The following is a 24133-nucleotide window of genomic DNA, read 5'->3' on the forward strand; positions in this document are numbered from 1 at the left end:
AATAAATTTCAGCAGAAGTTTTATTAGTTTAACTGAAATTTAATCTACAAAGAATATACAGGAAGTCCTTGCGGTCATTCCTGTGGGTCTGTCCAGGTGAGACAAGAACAACAAAATCAACCCAACAATAAATTCCTTAAAAAAAAACCCAAAACAAAACAAAAAAACAAACAAAAGGAAGCATGGACTCAATATAAAAGGCACCCAGAAAGATGCTTATATTACTTTATAAAAATTGAAGAACATGTAATCCTGGTATGCGATAGTCTACAATAGAATGAATATGCTGTTAAATACAGAATTGAGGTATTTAATTGCTGAAATGCCACTTTTCCACATTTTCTTTTTGGGAACAACATCTGAAAGCTTAGGCCTCAATAGTTAAGTGATCAGAATACTTCTATTCCCTTCTAACTAACTTCTTTTTATGGTCAAATAAGAAGGAACAATGCCTTTAGAAATCACATGCAACAATAATTGTATATCAATAAAAATGTTTCAAGTATAATAATAAGAGATATGAAAATACTTTAAGAATTTAAGTTCTCAACGCCATCTGTTCTACTTACCTCCGCTCAAACATCCTGAGTGAGTACAATTTACAAGTGCATCCCAGTGCAATGACAAGCAGCAATCCACAAATAAGACTCCCAATGACAGCTGCAGTTATTACTCTAGTGGGCACAATGACTGGGCAATTCTCTTCATCACTGCCATCACCACAGTCATCTTGAGAATCACAAACCCAGCTCTCAAACACACAGCGGTTATTTTTGCAATGAAAATTTCCTGGCTGACAGAAGAAACAATTTTTTTCATCTGAACCATTAGGGCAATGATTCTGATAATTGCAGCGATCTGAACGAGGGTAGCAAACACCATTTCGAGAGCAGGGAAATTCATCTTTTTGGCACATGGTGCAGTTGGTTTCATCCCTTCCATTTGGACAGTGCCAGTAGCCATCGCAGCGTTGCTGCTCTGTGTAGCAACCCCAATTTCCACCACATGGGATTTCCCAGGGCAAACAGAAACCATCTACTTGATAGGTGGCATTGAATCCTCTTGCAGCATTCACTTTGTCAGCACAAAAATGCACTCTTATCTGTCCTGAGGATGAAACAACTGTGAGGGGAGCGTGAGAGTCAAATGCCGTTAGCACACGCAACAGCCTCCGTGGATTCTCCTCTAATCCATCATATATCTTGACATAGTCTCCATAACCTGTACCATCAAGTTTAAAATCAGTGAATCGCAAAATTACTTTGCGATGGTCACCAGTGTCTATCAGCCAGGTGCAGTTGCTTCCAGGTGGATAGAAGTCAGGATAGTTGGGAGAACTGAAAGTACCATAAAAGTATCTTAACCATTGCCCACATGTGGGCACATCACAGTCTATTTCGTCTCCTAGGTCAAGACAATCAATGTTACCATCACATTTTAAAGATTCTGGAAGGCAAGTGTAAAGCTTGGTGAAGCGAGAAAGACACTGGAACTGATTGTAAGCACAAGGTTGAAAGGAAGAAGCTGTCAGAGGATTAGCTTTGGCACAGATTTCTTCATCCGAGTTGTCTCCACATTCATTCATATTATTACATTTCCAACTTTCTGGAATGCACTTCCCGTTAGCGCAATGAAACTGGTCACAGTCACAATTTGGTTCATCAGATTTCCCTGAAATGAAAAAATAAGAAATTATAAGAATATTCTCTTTTTAGAATTTAGCACTTTGTGGTTTGTGCTGCATATTTATTTGCTGTACCACATAGCTCAGAATGGCAAAACAACAATTCAAAGTCTGTGTAAATTGTCACAACTTTCAATGAGTTTCAAGACAAACCAGTTTTTTCAAGTTGAAATTCTGTCAGCACATCAGCATAAGCCTCATCCTTAGCCGCTTTCAGTCAAATAACTTTAATCCAAGCAAGAAAACAATGCTCATTTATAGTGACTGAAAAAGCTGGCTTCTAAGGTGCTAGAAATAAGTCAGGAAAAAACTGTTTCTCTCCTTTATCACTCAAAATACACAGTTTGTCCTGCAGTATTAGTCACCTCTTCAAATTCCTTCTTTTAAAAACAGCCAGACCTCTCTCCCATTTTCATAGGTTCCTACTTTGTACCAAAGGATCTATGTCAAGACAGAAGCTGACAGTTGATGATTACCTATTACCACCAACCAAAGAGAAACTTCTGTCCTCATCTCTTCCCACTGCTCCTGCCTCTCCTCCAGCAACAAAGAGGAGTGCAGCAAATGCAGAAAAACATGCTTACCTGAACACAAAATTAGAAGTTAAGGATCCAAGTAGTGGTCCAGAAAACATGGAATTGTGTGGGGGGGGGAGGGGGTGGTGATTGTTGTTTGTCTGGTTTGTTTTGCTTTGTTTTGTTTTTTAAATTCTGAAAACAAAACCCAGTCAAGAGACACCTTTAAGAAAATGCGGTCTATTGGCTACTACCACACTTGTAACATCAAGAATATTTTTTTCAGGGCTTCCATTTATTAAAGTTCCAATCACGTTATACATGGAAGCATAGCTGGGAAGCAAGCTATTTCAGTTCTGCAGTAACTTAGCTGAGTCGAATACCCCTGTAGCACTTAAAATCACTGCACTTTCTAAAAATCACGGTACCAACTGTAAAATTTGCTATAAAACAAACTGCTGTGGTCAATCCTCCAAAAAAAAATTTATTTTTTTTTTTAAAATCTGCAATGCAGATGGTCCCACACAACAGTAATCCAGGAAATAAATTAAACAAATATATACTAAATCTAAATAACACTGAACCTTGGGTTTAAAAAAAGAAACAGGAAAGACAGCATGATGAACTTGCTGAAATACAGACTTTCCCAGGAGCAGCAGGTTCTATCTTGCTTTACAACAGACCAATTCAGATTGGAAGGGATCTCTGCAGGTCACCTAATCTGCTCAAAGCAAGGCTAAGTGAATTTTCATTGGGTTGTCCAAGGCCTTGTCCAATCAAGTATTTTCAAAGTTCTAGTGCTTAACCATACAAAGTGATAAAAGTCCTCATATCTAGTCTGAATTTTCCTTGCTGCAACTAATCTGCTCTGATAGGTCAAGTCATATCACACCCCCATTCTCCTTTTTGCTATTTTGCTACCTTAGAAAGCATTAAAAGAAATAATATACCTTGAAATAATCAATTTTTCAAAAAAAGATGCAATGTCAGCATTTGAAAAATTTCACAAATGCTAAGGCTTTTTAGAAAACGAATACAGGAAAAACATGAAACCAAGAGCGATATCCGTTCTAAGTCCTGCTGAAGAGTGCTTAAGTTAATAAATTCACTGACAGAGAGTAAAAGGAGAGCAAAAAGAAAAGTAAGCACTGCCAGTGACTATGTTTTAGAAAATCTTTATTTCATTAAAAAAAAAAGAACAAATCTAGTATAAATGATATTATCATCTTATTCTGTTATATATACATATATACACACGTATGTATTTTTATATACACACACAAACACATCATTTGTAATATTAGTATGGCAAATACTTAGTATGGATTTTGGCCTTGAATTTGAAACTTGTAAAAGTGAACTATTAGACTTGCCCTCCCTAACCTGAATGACTGTGTGCCATAGGTGGAAGTGCAATATAGTAAAATATACTTAAGAAGAGTACTGATTAGCTCAATGCTGCTACTCTGCAGAACCTGGAAAAAGGTTGAGTAGAAAGACATAGAAAGGAGATGTAAATATTAACAGCAATATTGTAGTAACAAAAGAAGATATGATTTCAGCCTAGGCTCTTCCTTCTACAGGCTTTTAAACATTACAGGAAAGAGCTTCCTATTTAATCCTGATTTAGTACTTTTAATCACTGATCCCAAAGTCATTACATCAAAAAGTTTACATACGAATCATAAATTAAGAGTGGTAAAATAATAAGAGATGTACAACATAAGACTACCATTGGAAGCTGTACCTCAGAAGACTTCAGGATAGTATGAGATAATTAGCAGAACCTATGCGCAGTTCTAGTCAAAGGACTAACACAATCTTTCCATGGGTTTGCAGTGAACATAAATCTCTGTACTTTTATTAACTCTATTTTCCACTCTACATCACTGTTATTAAATTCCATCCCATTCCAAAACCCATAATTAAAGAAGCTGATAAACTAAAGGGGGTGGGAGGAAGACAGAGGGAATAAAGACAAGTGACACAAAATTTACTTTCTAGTCAAGTATCGTTGCTAACTGGAATGCTTTTTTTGTTTGTTTAAAATGAAATATGAGTTACCTGGAAGTTATTAACTTACTTTAAACAAGAATTAATTCAAACAATTCACATGGCCTATCTTCCACAACAGATTTTAAACATGTGGGTCCCCAACTGTTTCTTTTAGGCCTGTAATCTATATTGTTTCCATCATTCCAGCATGAGTAAGCCTAACTCAAGTATTACTATTTTTCCCTCTTTTTCAAAAACCTCGTCACTTTTAAGAGCAGTCTTAACACCACTGGATTAAATGTTTTAATGAGGTGTTAAACTGAGCACTACTGCATGATACTAATGCGAAGGAATCAACCAACATAATGGCACAGTTGAAGGTGTAACAAAAGTGGTGTTAATATTGCAGGAGTCTCCTCTTCACATTGGAAAGCAGAAATGATCACATGATTATTAAAGCAGATTTGTCAACTCTTCTCCTATACACAGGTCAGTTTACAACATTAGAAGATGACTCTGATCACTGAAATGCTACACTACCACCTCAACCATGAAGTATTTCTCAAGTATCAAATTAAGCAGAGACTAAGCTCAAACCAAAGTTTCAGCACAATTCATAAAAAAAACTACAAAAAACAACAACAACAAAAATTTTTAACAAGACATTTAAAAACATTAAAGTCTTAAGTACTCTACACTAACTACTACTACACGACGCTAGCAAGAAGAAATCCCGTAACAAAAAATGCTTATTGCTGAAAATGTTACAGCTTCTTCCAAAAGGGGTTCGATACAGAAATTGTTTCTAAATCAGAGGAAAAGAGAGGAAAGAGTTTTCAGAAAAGCTCTGCTAAGCCTGGGTCTTGCCTCCCTTGCCCATTCCACACCCTTATTCAAAATGTCCTTCCTTCTCATAGCCCCTCAGGCAGGAATGCTGCCTTCCCTCTGTGCCTGCCAGGAGAGGGAGATAAGCAGGTCAGAAGATGATGCCTCACACGGGATAACGGGGGGGGGGGGGGGGGGGGGGGGGGGGGGGCAGTTGGCAGAAACAGTTGTAGAGGATGACTGATTAGACAGTGAGTGGCTTTTTTTTCCCCCCCATGATCTATTTCGGTGAGACAGCAGTAAGCAAAACCCAGGTAGAACATTGCCCTGAAAGCTTAACCAGCACCAAATGCAAGCCTGCATTACTTCTGCCAAGCCTTGCTAAACTGCAAAGAACTAAAGCAGAAAGGGAACTTTTTTGTAGGTTTGAAAACAGGAGATAGAAAGGCATAAACCCTCCTGGAAACTTCAAGTTTGTGAAGGAGCTCTGACAAGGTGGAGGAAGCCATTAGGTAAAAAGAGTGCAGAACACAAAACGGGCAAACATGGCTTATGAGAGCAGAGATCAGGCCTCATTTAGTCAATTTTGGTGGAAGAGTTTTCAAGATGGGTAGCAGTGGATAGGTGTGAGAGAATATGAATTGTTTTATGGAGGAGAAGAGATAAAAGTCAGTGCACAGAGATTTGGAGCAGGCTAGAGAGTGGCATACAGGCATACACTAAGGAAGCAAGAGAATGCAAAACCGTTATGAAAACAAAAAGGAATCTAATCAAGTATTTTTGATGATCAGGACATAGAAAACCATGATCATGCTATTACATAAAATCCTAATATTGCTTAAGGCCAGAAAAAAGTTTGTAGCTGGTCTTTACCCATGACTGTCTTCCTCTTCTCTCTTGGAAACAGCTACTGAAGCAAGAATTGCCCTCAAAGCAAAGTATTACTACTGGTAACTAGCTTATATTGCATACTTGAATTATCCAGGAAAAAAACTTTGTATGTACAAACCCACGTCTATACTTGGCTAGAGTAATTTATCATGTTAATAGGTTTTTAAGTAGTTATTTAAAAAAAAAAGAGAGTATAACTTCTGAGACAGGAAATAATGAAGCAAATGTAAAAAGAATCCCAGCATTTCTTCCTTCTCTTACCCTGCTTATGCTACTCAGAAGTCTACTCAACTATTTTAACAACTGATTTTATTCTGATGAAAAAATTTCCAATCTTAAGCTATGTTAAAAACAACTCCCAAGTTGCCTAGTATTATTATCGAACTTTCCCCCTGCCAAAATCATCCACTCTGCTTATTACTTGCAAACATTAATTCCTGCTTTGAATAGTCATGTATGGGATTAAAATAAAATAAAATCTACACAATGTATACTTTCAATAAGCCTGGAATTGACTACAGGAAATACACATACTGTACCCTGCTGCAAGGAAGTAGTTTTTGAAACAGAAAACAAAACAATTAAACCATAAAACTGAACTAGGTTGTCATTGGAAACATACCAGCAAAGTAGGCTAATCTGAAGCCTTTTCTGGAGATGCTGTCATCCGAATGGAATCTGATCCAAACATGATCCTGTGTAGAGATGTATGGTGAAGGAATGGAGGATCCACATGCTCTGTAGCCTTCAATATTCTTGTAGCTTCCAATTGTTAACCAATCTGAGCTGCATCGTCGGGATCCCTCAACATCAAAATCTTGAAAGCTGAGAGGGGAGAGGAAGAAGAGGTCAAAACTGCTACTGCATTGGATATTGCACAACCAGGCTGATGAATTACTACACATAAAAATGGAAATTACTTGTAAGCTCTTTTCTGGTCCTAAATAAAGAGTGGCTTCTCTACCCGTGTAGAGAATAGGATTTAAACTTGTGATGATGATACTTTTATGTTATGATGACAGCAAGAACCCATTCTGTTAACCAAAATTTTGCATCCACTACTTAAAGCAGCTCAGTTTTGCTATAAAAAAAAATACATTAAGCCTTTGTTTAAACAACAAGTTTTCTCTTCACACAATTGTCTTTATGAGTCTCATTTAATGACGTTCATACTACTAAGTGGTTTTATTTAACCCAAACGTCACCAGAACTTCAGCTAATGCTACACTTAGACAATGATATGACTTGGACACTATAAATACAGCTAAATTGTTCAAAAATATGATCTCAGATAAGATTTGCTCCCAGTTGCACTACTTGGTTACCCAATGGGTATACCAGGGAATGTCACAGTATGGCTACAGCTATATCAAAGACATGCTGTCATGGTAACAAAGTGTGAAGGGGATACAGCCTGGGCAAAACAGGTCAGTACAAACAACAGCAGTAAACCAGAAATGAAACGTGAAACATATGCTAGGTAGATGAGTAGAACAAAACAATGTGAGGGGAAAAAAAAAAATAGTTTTATGAAAAATAAACTGTACGAAAAAGTTTTGAAAGCATTCTAGTAGATGAACAGCTCTACCTACTTTCTGTTGCATTTACACCAGTTTAGTATTTAGTAGAAAGAGTGTTTAAATTAAAAAGCAGTACTTTAAAAGAGTAACTGATGTCTAAGCAAATAATTCATAATGAAGAGCTGCTTCTAAGGTCAGCAGGTCTGTACTGGAAACTGAAGTAAATCTGCAGCTAATGCAGTTTCACGATCAGGCTGCAAAGCAGTACTAATTTGTATCTTGATGCTAAAACAAGCCTGTATTTCCCTTGCAGCAGTAATGGTGAATGAACTGATGAGAACTTGAACCCATGATACCTTTTTTTTTTTACATTACTGTTTTAGAAAAGTTATAAGGTACGTGAAACTGTGAGGAGCTCCCTGTGCCAAAAGTCAGCATTTCCAAAACTGCAATCATATCTATGGATTTACTATTTTATACCCTGTCACTTTTAAACACACCATGAGTCTTCATAGCAACGAAACATTGCAGAATTTCCCCTACACATTTTTAAATACAAAATTCTTTTATTTCAGAGACATTAAAAAGAAATCAAATAAATGAGCACATAGAAACTTTTTCTAGTTGCCAACTCTCCAGTTGAAACAAATACTACATGGTTGTGTAAGAGTAATTCAGATAAAAGGAAAGGCAGAAAACAGAAATCCTACATTTACAGGAAGGAAGAGGAAATTGGTACACATGCTATTGACAGTTAAAAATGTCTAGTCAGTACTTCTTCAATCCATGCGGTTAATACAGGAGCACTGTTACCTTATAGTAATGATCTCCCCTGGCTTTGCATGGATGTACCAACTACAGTTGATTCGGGCAGGATACTCAGAGGGCCACCCTGGACTTGTGATTGTCCCGCTTGATGATCGAATTTGTTCTGGAATATCTCCACAAGCTAAAAAATACATATATTATAGAAAGCAACTTGATTAACCACATTTTTTAGGATAAAAGTCAATCAGAACTTATCAGGGAAAATACCACACTGAGTTAGATGAGGCAGCAATAAAAACAATGCCTAAAGGAGTTCACAATGGACACAGGTCACAACATGTCAGCCAAAAGATGTTTTCCAATGTTGCCAGTGCAGAAGTTACACTGATGACAATTAGTACTACAGATTAAAAAAAAGATTACTCTATACAGACTTTGACTTTGTATTTCCCAATTTTATCTTTTAGCCTCCACAAATCCTCAGTTCAATTTAACTATGCATTTACACCTTATACTGACAAACGCATTAAAAGGTGAAAAATAGATAAAAGCAAAATAATCACGTAGCTGAAATTTCCTGTCTTAAGACCACCCAGTGCCTGGCCATCACTTAAATAACCCCTTCCAGCCCTTGGCACAGAAACGATCTTCATACACAACTCCAATACTTGGAAGGCAAAGAAAGAGCACTTACTGCAACACACTTTATTTACATATACTAAAAGTTAGCTTTACAAGGTATTATCCTTAAGAGGGACTTCTGTAACTACATTTCTGATAATGGACTAGAAAGTTTGTATTTATAGGACTGAAGTAACTCAAGGCGTTTGTATTCGTACTTTATCATAGGCATAGCTTTCTGCATCGACCTTAACTCAGTTGCTTGTTCTTTTCACTGGAGGGTTCTCAACTCTGCTGTTTTTATTTCAAACAATGTATTTATTAGTTTTGTGGTTTTGTTTCACTGTTGGGTTCCCCCCCCGCTTCAGCCTTATATCCAACACCTGTCATATAGCATACTCACAACCTTCACATAAATAGGAAGGCCAGAATACTCTCGCTACAAAGCCTGAAATTATGAGGAAGTTTCAGAAGTTAAAAAACAAATTAAAAATAATTGCCCTCTGCTCTTATTTTAAAGCTTCCTCACTGCTAGTCCAAAGTTTGTGGGCTCTCGAAGTTTACTGGTAGCAGTTACATACCAGAATTTAAACACAAGAACTATTATAAATAGAAGGCATTTTCATTATTGTCCAAAGATCAAAAGCTTTTCAAGGTTTTTATATTTTTAATATGTATCTGATTAAAATGACACATCAGAACTGATGCAGTGAACAAACACGATGAAGAATGAACTGCATTTATAACAGTGCAAGTCATGTAATTTATAAACAGGCTATTATTTATTTATGTTTTTATCCACAATCAAGCTTTTAAGATAATTTTTCAAGACTACTGGGACCTGAAATTATTGACTAGATCTAATACAATAAAAAAAAATATATTCTTAAATTATTATTACTTTAAATATTTCTGTGTGGCATAACAAGTAAATTTCTAAAAATAGGTTTAAAAGCATTAAAAGACAAAAATGCTGGCATATGCCTGCATTTTCTGTATTATCTTAAATACAGAAATCCTGAAACAAAAATAAAACTCAGTAAATTTACTGTTTTCACATACAGCTGTACTAAAACATTGCTGTAAATAGTTTTCACGTTTAAGTATTAACATACTTTGGCTACAGAACATAGGAACTGTCCTAGGGAGGAAAAAGTCTCAAAATACAGAAAGACATTATTTTATTTGACCATTCAATCAACTATTCCCTGAAAACTATCTTGATTTAATTTTGAGCAAACCCTATAGGTGGTGCTGTAACACCATGGTATTTTGGAAAACTACTGCCGTGTGAATGATCTAGATGTACTTTACATCTGTTCAGACAAGAACTGGAAGGACTGGAAAGAAAAACTGGTTATTTGCAATTAAATGTTGAAGTAAAATAGCATTTTTAATAGGCATGAAACAAAAACACATGCAAAAAAGTAGAAATATGTGTAAAATGTACCAAGCTTGCAGATGTTGGCAAGCAATCCCACACACTACTTGTCCGCTACTGAAATACTGCTCAGCTTTAAAATAAGTTACTTTCAGGTGAAATTTATACTATTACAACATTTGTCTTGTTTTAGATATTTACCAACTGACATATGAGATTTTGTCACAGAATTTCTGAGGAAGCTTTCAAATTTGCCCGACAAAGAAAAGCCTTACACTTTAAGATAAAAACAATCCATTCAGCATATGTTCCTTCAGTTTTACAAAGTTCAGCTCTGAAAACTTAAGCATGCTATAAATATATGAACAGCATGTGTCTGTTGAATAGGAACCTCCAAACACTGCCAGCAACCGCACATTATTACGACGCAATTAGCTCTGCAACGTCCTATGCAGGCGCAGAGCACCCTGACAACTACGCTTTACTCAATCCAATCCCTGCAGTAATACAAGCAGTAACTTCTACTTGCTACACAAGTTTGAATGGAAGAAATTACAAATGGAAAGCCTGTATAACCAAGGTAGTATTTTCAGAGCACCCTGAAAACTTCAACTTCTACTTAAATTAAGTTTATTTAGCCTTTGTTTGCAACATCAGCCATATGCCTATTTTCTATATTCTTATACTTAAGACAGCTTTTTCTCTGTTTCCACTAAAGTGCTGAGGGCAAGATATGACCATTTCCAGCACCACCCAATATGGGAAGAGAGAAGCAGGCTAAGGAGGGCATGAGGAAGCAAGAATAATCACAGGCACTAAAATACAGGATGGAGTGAATAACACTGTACTTCTGCTGTAGGAGAACAATCAAACCGAAGAAAGTGTGTGTATGACAAAGTAGGGGTTCAAAAAATAAAAGGGAATGGACTTGAAAAGGGAATTACAGCTTCCTTAACTTCATGTTAGCTAGATAAGCTAAATGTACTTGCAAAGTTGGTAATCATGCACTGAAATCTCTTACTTATAACTAAGGAGACAACAGAAATCTCCCATTTGCTTAAAAAGCGTATAAAGGTCAAGATCCACTGTGTAGAAGTTGCACTTCAGAAACGTTGTCATTTTGAGAGAGTAATTTCTCAGAAAGATTTTCAAAATCAAGGATAAATACTGTTAAAATACAACAGTTTTAAAGGGAATCTACTTTATAAAGATAATAGCAAGCCTTTTAAAATCAATTCCTGACCCTCTGCTTAACTACAATGTTTCTTTTAAAGCTTTTGAGAACATAATGTAACCTACATTTACTCATGTGTTTGTAAACACGGAGAATGCGAGCAAAATCAAGAAGGGCACAGGAATAAAAAAAAAAAGATTCCAGTGACAGTGCATAAAACAGAAACGTATCAATACAGGCAAACATCTATAGACTAAGTTGCGGAGAATTTTCACTTCTAATTTTCATTTGCTAGTGGCCCTGCAGGCATTTGTCATACAGGTCAGTTATGTCTATAGAAATTTAAAACTACAGGAAAATTGACTAGGTTTGGAATAATTTATAAGAGTATTAAAAATACATAAGAAAACAGCAGAATGAAAATTAGAAGAGTCAGGAAAAAAAGGAGATGAGTTTGCAGCCAAGGCAGCACTACAAAACAAATTGAGAAGGCTGCATCGTAGGGAAGCATGGACACACAGTGATGCGTGTCCAAGATGTTTTCAAATCTCATGCTGGTGGCTATAAGATTTTTGGGTGGGAACAAATCCTTCCTGCACAACCATTCTACACAGGTGTTGCCTCTGCCTACATATCTCTCAACTCCTCTATATTCTTTGGTACAATTCTGCTCATTCATCTCCTACCTGTTTTAAACTCTTTCCTCTGTGAGCTTTTGTTTTATTAACAATCTATTTGCAAATCTCTTTGTTGCTTTGCTATAACTCTGTTCAGCAAATTGCAATACTGGAATTAGGACTGAAGATGTTTCACAGACTAAAGTGCAAATTAACAATCAAAAAAACTGTTGAGAGGATAAGCTGTGCACATGGTTTTCTGGTGTATATGGATTTGCCTGTAGACTTCTTAAAAAAACGTACAACAGTTTCCTTTATTCCCCTCTTCCTGATATTTGTTCACCTTATGTTACAGAAACATGACCTTATACTACCTACGGGATGTTGACTGGTAAACAGAAGAAAGACAATGAAAACTTTACAGTATCAAATTCAACTTGCAAGTTATAACAAGAAAATAATTTTTAAAACTATGCAAAAATTCTGTAGCAAGATCTAGAGAAGTAAAGTACCTGTAAGTAACAGTGAACAACATGTCAAGGAAAAAAGTCACTTCAGAAAAGCAGGGAGAAGGAGATTAGGGATTTATCTTCACAGTAATGCCATGAGATTAGTTGAAAAGATAAAAGAATTAGCTTTCAATGTGAACCACAAGACGATAAGGTATGCATTATATTGGACATGGTAAGGACATAAATGCAGCTGGATAAATGATCTGAAGGTGTTTAAAACAGCTTAAAGTAAAAAGTGAATAATGTTGTGATAAAGTCTAAACCATGAATAGGGAGGATAATTATTGCATTTGTAACTCTCAGGAGCCACTGAAAGTCTTATTTGGAGAACTGCAGGGAAAGAAGGCGGCACAGGAATCTTTGCCTTCAGGTCAAGCTGAAAAGCTTTAAAGTGCCCTTTGCTCTGCAATACAGAGACAAACTCAGTAAAAAGAAATAATTATAATTTATTTTTTTAAAATTGTTGTGAACAAGTGTTTTCACCACAGTAGAAGTTCTTTAAAACGGAGTGGGGCGGGGCGGGGGTTGGGCATTGATTTCTGCAGTTGTGACAATTATGGTGGAACATACCCCAAAGACAGACCTGAAAACATTTCTCAATTTTTCAGATTTTTAAGGCATAAACACTTGTTCTCTAGTGATAGCTTATATGCAAGAGACAACATTCCATTATTGCTGTTGGTAGAAAAAGCATGCTCATATATTAGAGGTGTACCTGTAACTTGGCAGACATACAGCAGAAGCATAAATACCAAAGACCACAGAGGTCTATGCTATTAAAACATAATTTAGTAAGGTAGGTCATGTAGCCTTAAAGCAGCAGCATGACAGGAAACCTGCCATCAAGACAATAATTTCATTTTAAATCCCTTCTCAGTAGCAACTGTCCAAGAAAATCACTTGCTTGGTTTCAACACCAAGTTAAAGCTGGATTCAGAAAGATTAAAGGCCAGATGTCTTTGGTTCTATTTTACAGAAATTCTGCTTACAATTGTTCTGATAAATACAAAGCTGTCGAGGTATGCTTGATGAAATCTATAACCTGCAAGTTCAAAAACATGTTTGGGAGGCTGAGATTGTTTCAAAGGAACTAAAAAAAAAAAAAAAAATCACCTAAATCCATCCCCGTCTTTTATACTTGAGCCCTACACCTAACATTTAACATGCACATACAAATAACTGTAAGGAAAATGCCACTGGGTCTACCTGCTTTCTTCAGGTTTTCATTAACAGATTGCCCCCATCCCCATTACATCAAAACTCTCCAGCAAAGAATTTTCACTTTATATCAAGATTAGAAACTTTAAGAGTATGAGATTTATTCTTCCCCAGCTGGAAAGCTATTTTAGAACACAGGAGCACAAGAACTCCCTTTATTTATTTTTTTTTTAATTGGAAGTCCTCACTGGATCTTTCTTCTCAGTAGTTAAAGGTCTGTCTACCAGCTGCTGTTATCTTGCATAGAAAGCACATTGCGTTCTCCTCTTCTTGGCTCTGCCTATTCAAGCATGCTGGCCAAAGAAAGTAGTGAAAGCAGAGTCAAAAATTCCATTCACCTCTTGCCCAGCAGATGCTTTTCTGCCTGTATTCTGACCTGTGACATGACTGTTGCAGTAAACAAAGGGGTGAAGGCTTGTTAAAACATATCCTGAAAGCTGCATAGAAGATTTTAGGCTGTTTATCTTGTACAACCCAATTCCAGCAACAATTGTTTCAACTCTGGTAAGTACCTGTGCTGTTATTTATTATTTACAGTATGTCATAAATGTACTATATATGACACTTGGTGCATTACTACTACTGTTGAAAAGCAACAACATTCTTCATGATGCAGCACAAGAATGGATAGCAAAGATCTTATATAATTAGACTTTTGTCAGTCCTTGAGTGTCAAAACAATGAAAGGGAAAAAGAAGGTAGAATGGTGTAAGAGAGACCACCCATTGACTGTATATTTATCCAAAAACTTTAACTGTGTGCACAAGTAGTAATGTAATGCTTGATACTGCAAGGATAATTTCAGTGAGATGTGCAAGCTGTGGTCATGAGTTTGCATTTTGACTCATATGTTAGGAGAAGGGTGTAAAAATCAGTCTGATTTCCAGGGATCAGTGGCAGCTTCCCTATTGAAACAATCAGGCTTGTATTCTACCCACAAAGAACAGTGTTTACCTCCCCATTTGCACATATTCTGAGTATTGGTACCATAAAACAGGACCAGCGGCTTAGCTGACACTGCTTAACATCTGAAGAACGAAGACTATACACTGGTATCACCTGATGCTTTAATGGACGTACAGTCACATCACTACACAGAACAGTCCCAGAACAGTCTGCTGCCCAAAACAGGCCTAAGACTGTACTGGACATACTGGAAGAGAATGTAGCAAACTTTGAGCAATGTGTGCTGCTTTTATACCCCATATTCTCCCAGCATTTCATCAGTTTCTCAGTTTCATGAGTTCTAAAATTCTTTTTTTCTTGTATTAAGAAAACTGTGCAGTCAAGTGTACAGTAGTTTCAGTTACTGCTTCTATCTAATCAGGTGAGACGCATAACTCCTGGATTTGTATTATTTGATAGTAGCAGTGTCCAAAATTACATTTCAATAAATTTCATTTCACAAAAACTTCACTGTGGAAAGAAAATATCAATTCAACTTAAACCAACTTTTCTCTTAGTTCAATGTTTGTATGGAAAAATAATTAAGCAGTCCACTTAGAAAGGCATAATCTGTTCATGAGCATGCAGGTATCAATTTTATCTTATGAGAATTTTTCCATGTTCCAGTTGCTTCATTCCTTATTACATGCTGCAAAAGGCAGTAATAATTTTTATAGCCAAATATCTCTTCATAAGATACCAGGTGGCTTTCAATATTTACTATTTAAGTCATGCATGAAATTTAAACATTACAAAAAATGACTTACCCGTTGACACTCCTGAAATATGCACATTTTCAGAATGTTCTGCAAGAGCACCATTTCCTAAAATTAAACATAATGAATAAGCTAATTTCCAAGATAAAATTTGTAAAAATTCTTCAGATACTCTTTTACAGAACAGGAAGAACAAAACTGAAGTTATTTTAATTAATATTAAACATTAAAGGTCCTATGTTCATTTTATGGTAAAACTTTGAGAAAAACTAGAGAAGTTACTATACAATGAAAACAAAAAACAAGCTTCATTAACCTATTAGGAACAATTGAATATACTACAAAGTTACAGAACGAGAGACTGATAATAGCAAAGAGTTTTGAGAAACTTCAGGCATTTTAGATGATAGATTTTATATGATTTTGCATCAAATGCTTTTTCTTTCCAAGAAAGGTTTATTTCAGTGCACCCTCCCCATCTCCTCCTGGATCAAGATTTGTAAGTAAATGCTATGCAAATAAAGACATCCACCTATTTCATAATGAATTGCAGCCTATACCCTTTATCCAAAAAGATATTTTCAGATACAGCCAGGAACTGGCTACCTTCAAGAGAAACTCCCCATCAATGTTCATTAAAACTAAGTGTACTTGCAATGAACAAAACAACCCATGTGCATCACATACTACTTTGTACTCCTCCAAAGTAAAAGAAGCCCACTGAAGTGAACACGTTTGCTGACAAGTGGTATCCCTGTTACATAACGAGACAGATCAAGTTGTATTTGAGCATATTTCTCCCACTGGACAGCTCTCATTCTCCTCTCCTTTATTGAACATCTTTCCTTTTAACCTTTACAACTATTTTTTAATTAAATCTTCCAGGCATTCTGGGACAAGAGCATTGCTTTCATAAATAAGCTCCTTCGAACATAAGGCAGTGAATCTAAAATATAAAATACATCACCAAGCAAATTTTCAAAATCTCAACTCAATCTCTCCAAGTTTTATAGTCTTGAAGATTTGCCATATCTCACACACAGATTTCCACACATGTGAAATCAATTGTTCTACCAGTACTGCAATGCAAGTGTGATATGTTTGGGTAACAAGAACCTTAAATACAAGAAGAAAACTCAAATTCCGTTTATACCAAGCTTAGAGACTGTTAAGAGTTGACCTAGAATATATACACCTAAGCAAACATCTGAATGCTCCTCCATTGCAGTGGTTACAAATAAAATGTTTCAGAAATTGCTCCGAGGGCTGATACCAAATGCACAAAGGCATAACTTTTTACTTCCTAAAGACACAACACAGTTAGAAACCTGATGATCAGAATTTTTAGAAAAAAAGCAAGTCTAATTTCTTTTTTTTAAAAAAAAACCCTAAATTCTTGGGCTTATAAGTGACATGTTCCCCACCACCACTTTTAATGTACTAATTTTGCTGTATATATTTACATACCGAGTTGCTTTATCTCAGTTTTTTAAAAAAAATCCACACTGTAACAATTCACTTCAATTTTCAAAAGACAGAAGCATTTTAAACCAAAAAATATTTCAAACAATGTATTAGTGAGCAACTATTTTCCAAAGAAGCTATTTTAAAAAAGTAAAATATACCTGTAAATTTTAAAAAGCTAATCTCCAAATAATTTCATTTTGCATAGAAACTGACATGCTAAGGAGTGTTTGCTGCTCTGATTTCATGTCTTCAGTAACACTTAGCTCTAAATTTACAAAATAAAACACCATCTTTGCTGTAAAGTGATTTTACTTGTAACTGATTCCACAGCAGCACATTTCTGACTGTCTTGTTTTCTATTATTTCCATCAACGTAAGGAAAACATTAACACATTTTAAGACTTCTTGTTTAAAGCCAAAAATAGCTTACTGGTATTTCATCTTTCAAATTACAGTGGGGATTATTCATCCTTTTTGTATTTTCAAAATGGGGTTATTAGCACATACAACTGTATCTGTAGTTATTATTGGACACTGAAAATGGAACAGCATGGCAAACCAGAAGGAATTCACAAACATCTAGAAATATGAAAAACCCCAAAGTAATTACAAAGACAGTCAATATCTGGGCACTCTATTGATGCCTTTGGAATCTGCCTATACATAAAGACCAGTAAAAAAACCTCAACAAACCAGAATTTTAATGAAATCAGTTCTGACAAAAATACAATAACAAAACATGAAAAGACTGACAACACTGAAGGGATGTAAAGAAAAACAATGTATATATAAAAAAATCAGTTAGTAACGAGAAGCATACCAACATGGGAACTCACATCCAAATCCTGTACACATGGACTTAGAATTAATGGGTTAAATTAAGAAAACGTGAGTCAACATCCAAAAATGGAATACTTCAATATTTTCCATCTAAATATGCCTTATGATCTAACAATTAATCTCTTGACTTAAAGTGAGGTCACATCTATTGTCAAACTAACTTCAGTGATCAGTCACAAGCAGCACTAATATTTGATGATGAAGCCTCAACACAGATTCAAGTACTATACTATCACAAAAAGACTTTTTTTAAAAATTATTTCCTTCCTCATAATCCTTTATTACATGAATCCTTTATTCCTGTTAGTCTATATCTAATGCAGCAGAGTGTGTAAAAAAAAAATTTTCTTAGGTCACACTTAGCTTAGTAAGCTTTCATATTTCTTCAAGTTTTAAAGAAATATTTACCACCCATTCCTATTTAAACCTAAAGTTTTAAACTGCAAGACGTGCCACCTAAAAAAACTCGACACAAAGTTTGCCCACATCAGTTACAGGAGCTGGTTAAGTATGTGTGACTGTACGGTGCTGGAAGACACACACTGAGAAGCTCCTGCACAAATCTATTCTGCCTGCAAGAAACCAAGCATGTTTTTCAAAAACTGACATCTTCCATCACTGCTTTTCATTTTGGTGACTTCTTAAAAGAAAGAAACAAACAAAAAAATCACTCTTGTAACCAGGACAGTACCCATCTCCTTCATATCCTTTTATAAATACTTATGACAAATTGACCACTTAAAATAAGTTGTATTAAATAGAAATATATGTCAACTTCAGTCCTGAAGCTTAAGATATGGCCAGCAACTGCATTTAAGTTAAAAAACCCAAATGGACAAGGCTCAAGATAAAAACAAGTCTTTACTATGTTTTTTCTAAAAAAAGAAGTCAAAATAGAATCTTTGGTAAATAGGATAACCTATAGGTCAAACAGAAGTATGAAAAGTATTTTTAATGGCTTGCTTTTTAAGTGCACAAGTTCGTTGCCATCACTGCTGGCAATATCTGTAAATATTCCTTGACTGCAATAAAAAACAAAAATCAGCCAATTGGTTATTAAATTTAAATATATTAAATTTAAATTATTAAATATAAAACACTCTTTATAGAGTGTTTACAGTATGGAACAATCTCCAATTTCTGAGGTGCCTTTCTGTCTCTTAAATGTTCGAAGTATGGTTATGGTCAAAGTTGGTCACTGATTCTGACACACTCATCCATAAAATTTTATTTTCACAGCACAAAACCAGTCCCTTTGACCTCTGTCAGTTTTTTCTATCTCACTCAAATCCTCTGGGTTAAGATGCTGTCTTGTCTTAGGAGCAGGCAGAAACAGATACCAAGTAGTTCCATGAACACTTGAACTAATTCCTTTTGATTTGTGTCTCACAGCTGACTGACCATAGAAGCAGGCAAGACAACACTAGGTTTGCTTTCAGGTTTTCCAGCAGTTGGGGTAATTCTCCCACCATCAGTCCATATGAAACTACGTTAAATACCCACCACGCCACCCTGAAAAACCCAACACCCTCACAACGTCACTTCCAAACATACTGGTGCAAGAGCCATGACCCCTATACTCCTATGTGGAGTCTGGAGAGGAGAAGAAAATTACGCAGAAGATAAAAACCACAGCCTAGAAGGTAGTTGCATAACACATTATCATAGAATGGTTTGGGTTGGAAGGGACCTTAAAGACCATCTAGTTCCAAGGCCCCAGCCATGGGCAGGGACACCTTCCACCAGACCGGGTTGCCCAAAGCCCCATCCTGCCTGGCCTTGAACACTGTCAGGGAGGGGGCAGCCACAGCTTCTCTGGGCAACCTGCTCCAGAGTCTCATCATCCTCACACTGAAGAACTTCTTCCTAATAGCTAAACTAAATCTACGCCCTTTCAGTTTGAAACTGTTACCCCTCATTCTATCACTACCCTCCCTGATCAAGGGTCCCTCCCCACCTTTCCTGCAGGCCCCCTTTAAGCACTGGAAGGCCGCTATAAGGTCTCCCCGGAGCCTTCTCTTCTCCAGGCTGAACAAACCCAACTCTCTCAGCCTGTTTTCATAAGGGGGTTGCTCCAGCCCCTGATCATCTTCGTGGCCTCCTCTGGACCCGCTCTAACAGGTCCATGTCTTTCTTGTGCTGGGGGCCCCAGAGCTGGACACAGCACTGCAGGTGGGGTCTCACCAGAGCAGAGGGGCAGAATCACTCCCCTCAACCTGCTGGCCACGCTTCTTTTCATGCAGCCCAGGATGTGGCTGGCTTTCTGGTCTGCAAGCACACATTGCTGGCTCATCTTCTGAGCTTCATCACAGACAGGAAAATAAACACAGGCCGGGGCGCGGGGCTGGCAACAGGGAAAGTGTTACAGCAGCAAATGTTCCAAGCAAACTACAGAGGAAAACTGTAAGGGGAAAGTGTAGGGAAAAACAATGCTTTCACAGTTGAAAAACATGACATGCTTGGAAAAAACAGCTGCCAAGTTCTATATATTTGAAATGCAGACAGCAGCAGTGATGGTCAGACTGATGTGGAGGCTAACCACAATGCAGCAGCCTTCATTTTAGGATGTTACCCACACACATCCCTCCTTCTCCATAGCTATGCAGAACAGCTCACTCTCAAAATGAGATCAGCATCAGACTTAAAAGATGATCTGCATATAGCTTCAGTGCATAAAAACAAGCCTACAGTCCCAAAATGAGCTTCTCCTTGAAGTTTTACTCAAATTCATGCAGTTTTCAAAAAGCATGGCCAACAGACATATACCCACACACCCCCCAATAATCAAGTGTCCATCTTAGTCAAAACGTTCAGATTAAACAAAACAAGCTTCTGCATTTCAGGTATATGAACTTCAAGGTTTCAGACAAAGAACAAGAAGTTTATCTAAATACTGATATATTTGAGATAGCTAATAACTCCTCTTAAACAAAAATTCTATTTTAATTTCAATTTGACTAAAACTAGTAATATGAACGCACAGTGAAGTTATGACTATTGTAAAAGTGCACCCAAAAAATTTGGTACATGTGACTTTATCCACTGTGACTGTAAAATCAAATTTTTCAACTTCAGTTCGGAAGATTATCATGTATCTCGGGACTTTACTGTTGAAATGAAAAATTAAAAGAAAAAAAAAATCTACAGTGGCAAACACATTTACGTTACCTGTATTTTTGCTGTTAGACCAAGTAGTTACTGTCCACAAGAAAAAATCATGCACACTTATCTCCACTGAAGCTAAATTCTTCTATATCAAGATTAAGCCCCTGTCATTGGCTTTAACAGCCAAATTACAACCTCCCTATAAACACAACCGTATAACCTGAGGAAATGCTGTAACTGAATGGCTACAAGGAGAGCACGTTTTCTGAACTACCTAGAGTTAAAGGTACTGTGGTGTATAACGAATGCTATATAAGCAGAGTGGACAGGATACTTCTCTTGAACCACAATTATCAGGGACAAGGAGTCAACAATACTTCCTGTATATAATGTGTTTCCAGACACCCTTTATCACGGTACCTGTTCAACTTGCTTTACTTTAGACAACATACTTCATGACCAAACTTCCTTTCTTCACCCTACTCCCAAAATTCCTGTCTACTCTGTACCTTACAAAGAGTAAGCTTAACTTGTTTACACTGCCTCCTGTCAGCTGAAGTTACCTTGCATTAATCTTCACCAAATTTTGCTCCTAACTGACCAAGTGTGGATTATGCCACTAAAATAAGAATCTTACTATACACTTCCACGAACAAAATGGCACTGCCTTTACATCTCACCCCACTAAAAAGCCACTTTGCAATCACCCTATGATGCCCTAGTCCAAAAATAGCAATATCCTTCTTGATCTAGAGATATGGGAGCTGGAAACATCCATGATGCCTCTGTAATATTCCAGCACGCTTCCTGGAAATGACCCCTCTTGCTAGCACACTGTGTGACAGCCCCAGCCAGTGGCAATCCCACCCCCCACATCCTGCAAATATCTAAGCACAGTTATGCAGAAACAAGCTCCACCTGAAGACACCATGTGTCAGGCTGAACCACAGTCACACTCATCTGCTAAGTCTGTGGGAGAAAAGTGCAAAGACTAACTGCCTACCTATCACACCTACGGTTAATCTAAGGTTAAGATGTTACAGCTCAGAGCAGAGCATGTGGGAGACCAACAGAAAAACAAGTGCTATCACCCTCCTCCAGATAAAACAGATGATCTTTACAAGTTGCCTCCAACTCAAACCATTCTATGATAAAAATATTTGTTCAATATGTAACCCAAAATACTATATTGAATTATTTACACATAGGTCACATGCCATTAAGGAGCCAAAAAAATTAGGTAGGATCCTCCTCGGTGTTGGTTCACCTCATCTCCTGAACACTTTTGCAGCTTTATCTTTTAAACTACTGTGCATTTAGAATTCAATGCATTAGCAGCAGGCATTTAATACTGTAACACCTGCAAAGAGCTACGTATCCATAGTTATCTGGCCATACTGCTGCCAAACTCTCCTGTACTGCAGGAGTAGCACACAGTAAATTGAGATTACACAACTGAGTTCTACCACTGCTAAACCGTATCACAGAAATGGTCAGACTTTGCCTTCCTCAGAAGACAGGAAGAGCTACACGTGCAACTTCAACATTACAAGAGACATGCAACTGAAAGTGCAGCAAAGAGAAACAAAGAAACAAACAAACAAAAAACCAAACAACAAAAGAAAACCAGCAGGCTACACCTTTGACTCGCATCATCCCAGAACAGTTCAGGAAATAAGCAGTCTTACTGGCCCAGGGAATGCTTCAAATTAAGGTGAGTGGCAGAGCTCGGAGTACACAGTCCACTGAAGCCAGGCAACACTTGTTACATCTCTATATTCAGTAACAGAGCCAAGCAGCAGGGTCATTCCTAGACTCCTACAGAAACTGGTCACACAGCCCTTACACGTGACACCATTTTATTATTTCCTGCCTTCTGCTGGCTTAGTTTGCAATCACTGCATCCTTTTGATTAGAGATATGCATGATGTCAAATTAACACATTTGTGCACTATGATGTATTTGGATTAACTACTCAAGATAAGATTCATGATCCACAGTCATCTCACTTTCATGTCTTTATTGTTGTTATGCAGTACATTGCGTCTTTGACCAGAAGTTTTTGTCCTACACCCAACTCCTGCTTACTTCCTTGACAAAAGGCAACACACGTTTTTGCATAAGTTCATGACAAAAGGCCATTAAAAAAAAGAATCATGAGAAGTGGCAGTACTGACTTTTAGGCATTAACTGATCAGTAATCTCCAGTTTAGCTGAAGAATTTTTGCAAGAGTTATTGACAAATCTTGTATTATTTATTTTCAAATCAACAGTTTGGTGTTAACTAGTTATGTGCAGTTCTCTTCCGTATTTCCTCAGGGTTAAATGCTGGAGTCACAGGAATTTCATGTAGTCATTTGCACAACAGCATTAACATGTGTAGCAAGATGTAAATTATCATTCAGGTAAGGGAAGGATTAAATAACCATTTCTTTTAATAAGAAAAATTACACATGCAATAGACGGAAACACTGAGAAAGCGCCTTACTGCTGTGCAGACATCAGTCAGAATTCTCTGCTAAAGGCACGCCGAGCAGAGTGACAAGATTTATCCCAAATCCATATAACAGAAGAACATCTGCTTCAAAGATACACTAAATATATCTAAAATTTCAAACAGTGAAAGTAAATGTTCACGTAAATTGAGTGTTGTATACTCAAATACTACAATGGAATAATTAATTTCTTTAATTAAGGAAAGAATAAGAATGACTAACAGATGAAACTATACTACAATAGTGGCTTATTTAAATGTGTTTATGATACAAAAGCAGGAAACGAGCACATAAAATTTCACTGTAAAAACAGATTAAGCACAGAATTTGTTTACAATGCTCAATGCTGCTGTTTTATGTAGTATCATTTTTATTTCAGACCAACTTTAATATAGTTTTATTTAGAAAACTAAGACAAGAACTGGAGAATCAATTCCGCAATTAAATTATGTACGGTTTAGATTTTTATTTTTACTTTTTACAACAACCTCTATCTACCATTTTGTGCTTAGAAAATTATTTCTAGTTAGAAAACAATTGGCATGGTGCTGCCAAAAGTCTGCACTGTATACTTAAAACCTGTTGTCCAACATGCATTTTTGTATCACCCCCTCATTCTTATACTGTCCTTTCCTCGTCACAGAGGGACTTTTAATGACATGCAGCTGGATGACACTTTTGAAAAAATAGGTGTTTATTCATCTCTTGGTGAACAAAATAGAGCCACAAAGTTTCCAAATCTACATTCACTGTACAGAGCCTAAACCCAAAGTTAATCAGTACTTCAGTGAACAATAGCACATACCTTTATTCCTATAATCTTGGTAACACTGACTTAAAAATC

General features: G+C 36.7%; 1 protein-coding gene across 1 annotated transcript in view; it reads right to left on the minus strand.

Annotated features, from left to right (window-relative positions):
- Positions 1–24133, minus strand: part of LRP12 (LDL receptor related protein 12) — a 52577-nt gene that overhangs the window by 8001 nt on the left and 20443 nt on the right. The window contains exons 2-5 of the mRNA XM_086465054.1: positions 15434–15490; positions 8244–8379; positions 6533–6735; positions 570–1671 (exon numbers count right to left, since the gene is read on the minus strand). Coding sequence (XP_086321180.1) covers positions 570–1671; positions 6533–6735; positions 8244–8379; positions 15434–15490 — 1498 coding nt within the window. The remainder of the gene's footprint in view (positions 1–569; positions 1672–6532; positions 6736–8243; positions 8380–15433; positions 15491–24133) is intronic.

This window comes from Leptosomus discolor, chromosome 5 (assembly GCF_034619465.1).
Source record: "Leptosomus discolor isolate bLepDis1 chromosome 5, bLepDis1.hap2, whole genome shotgun sequence".
Lineage (NCBI taxonomy): Eukaryota > Metazoa > Chordata > Aves > Leptosomiformes > Leptosomidae > Leptosomus > Leptosomus discolor.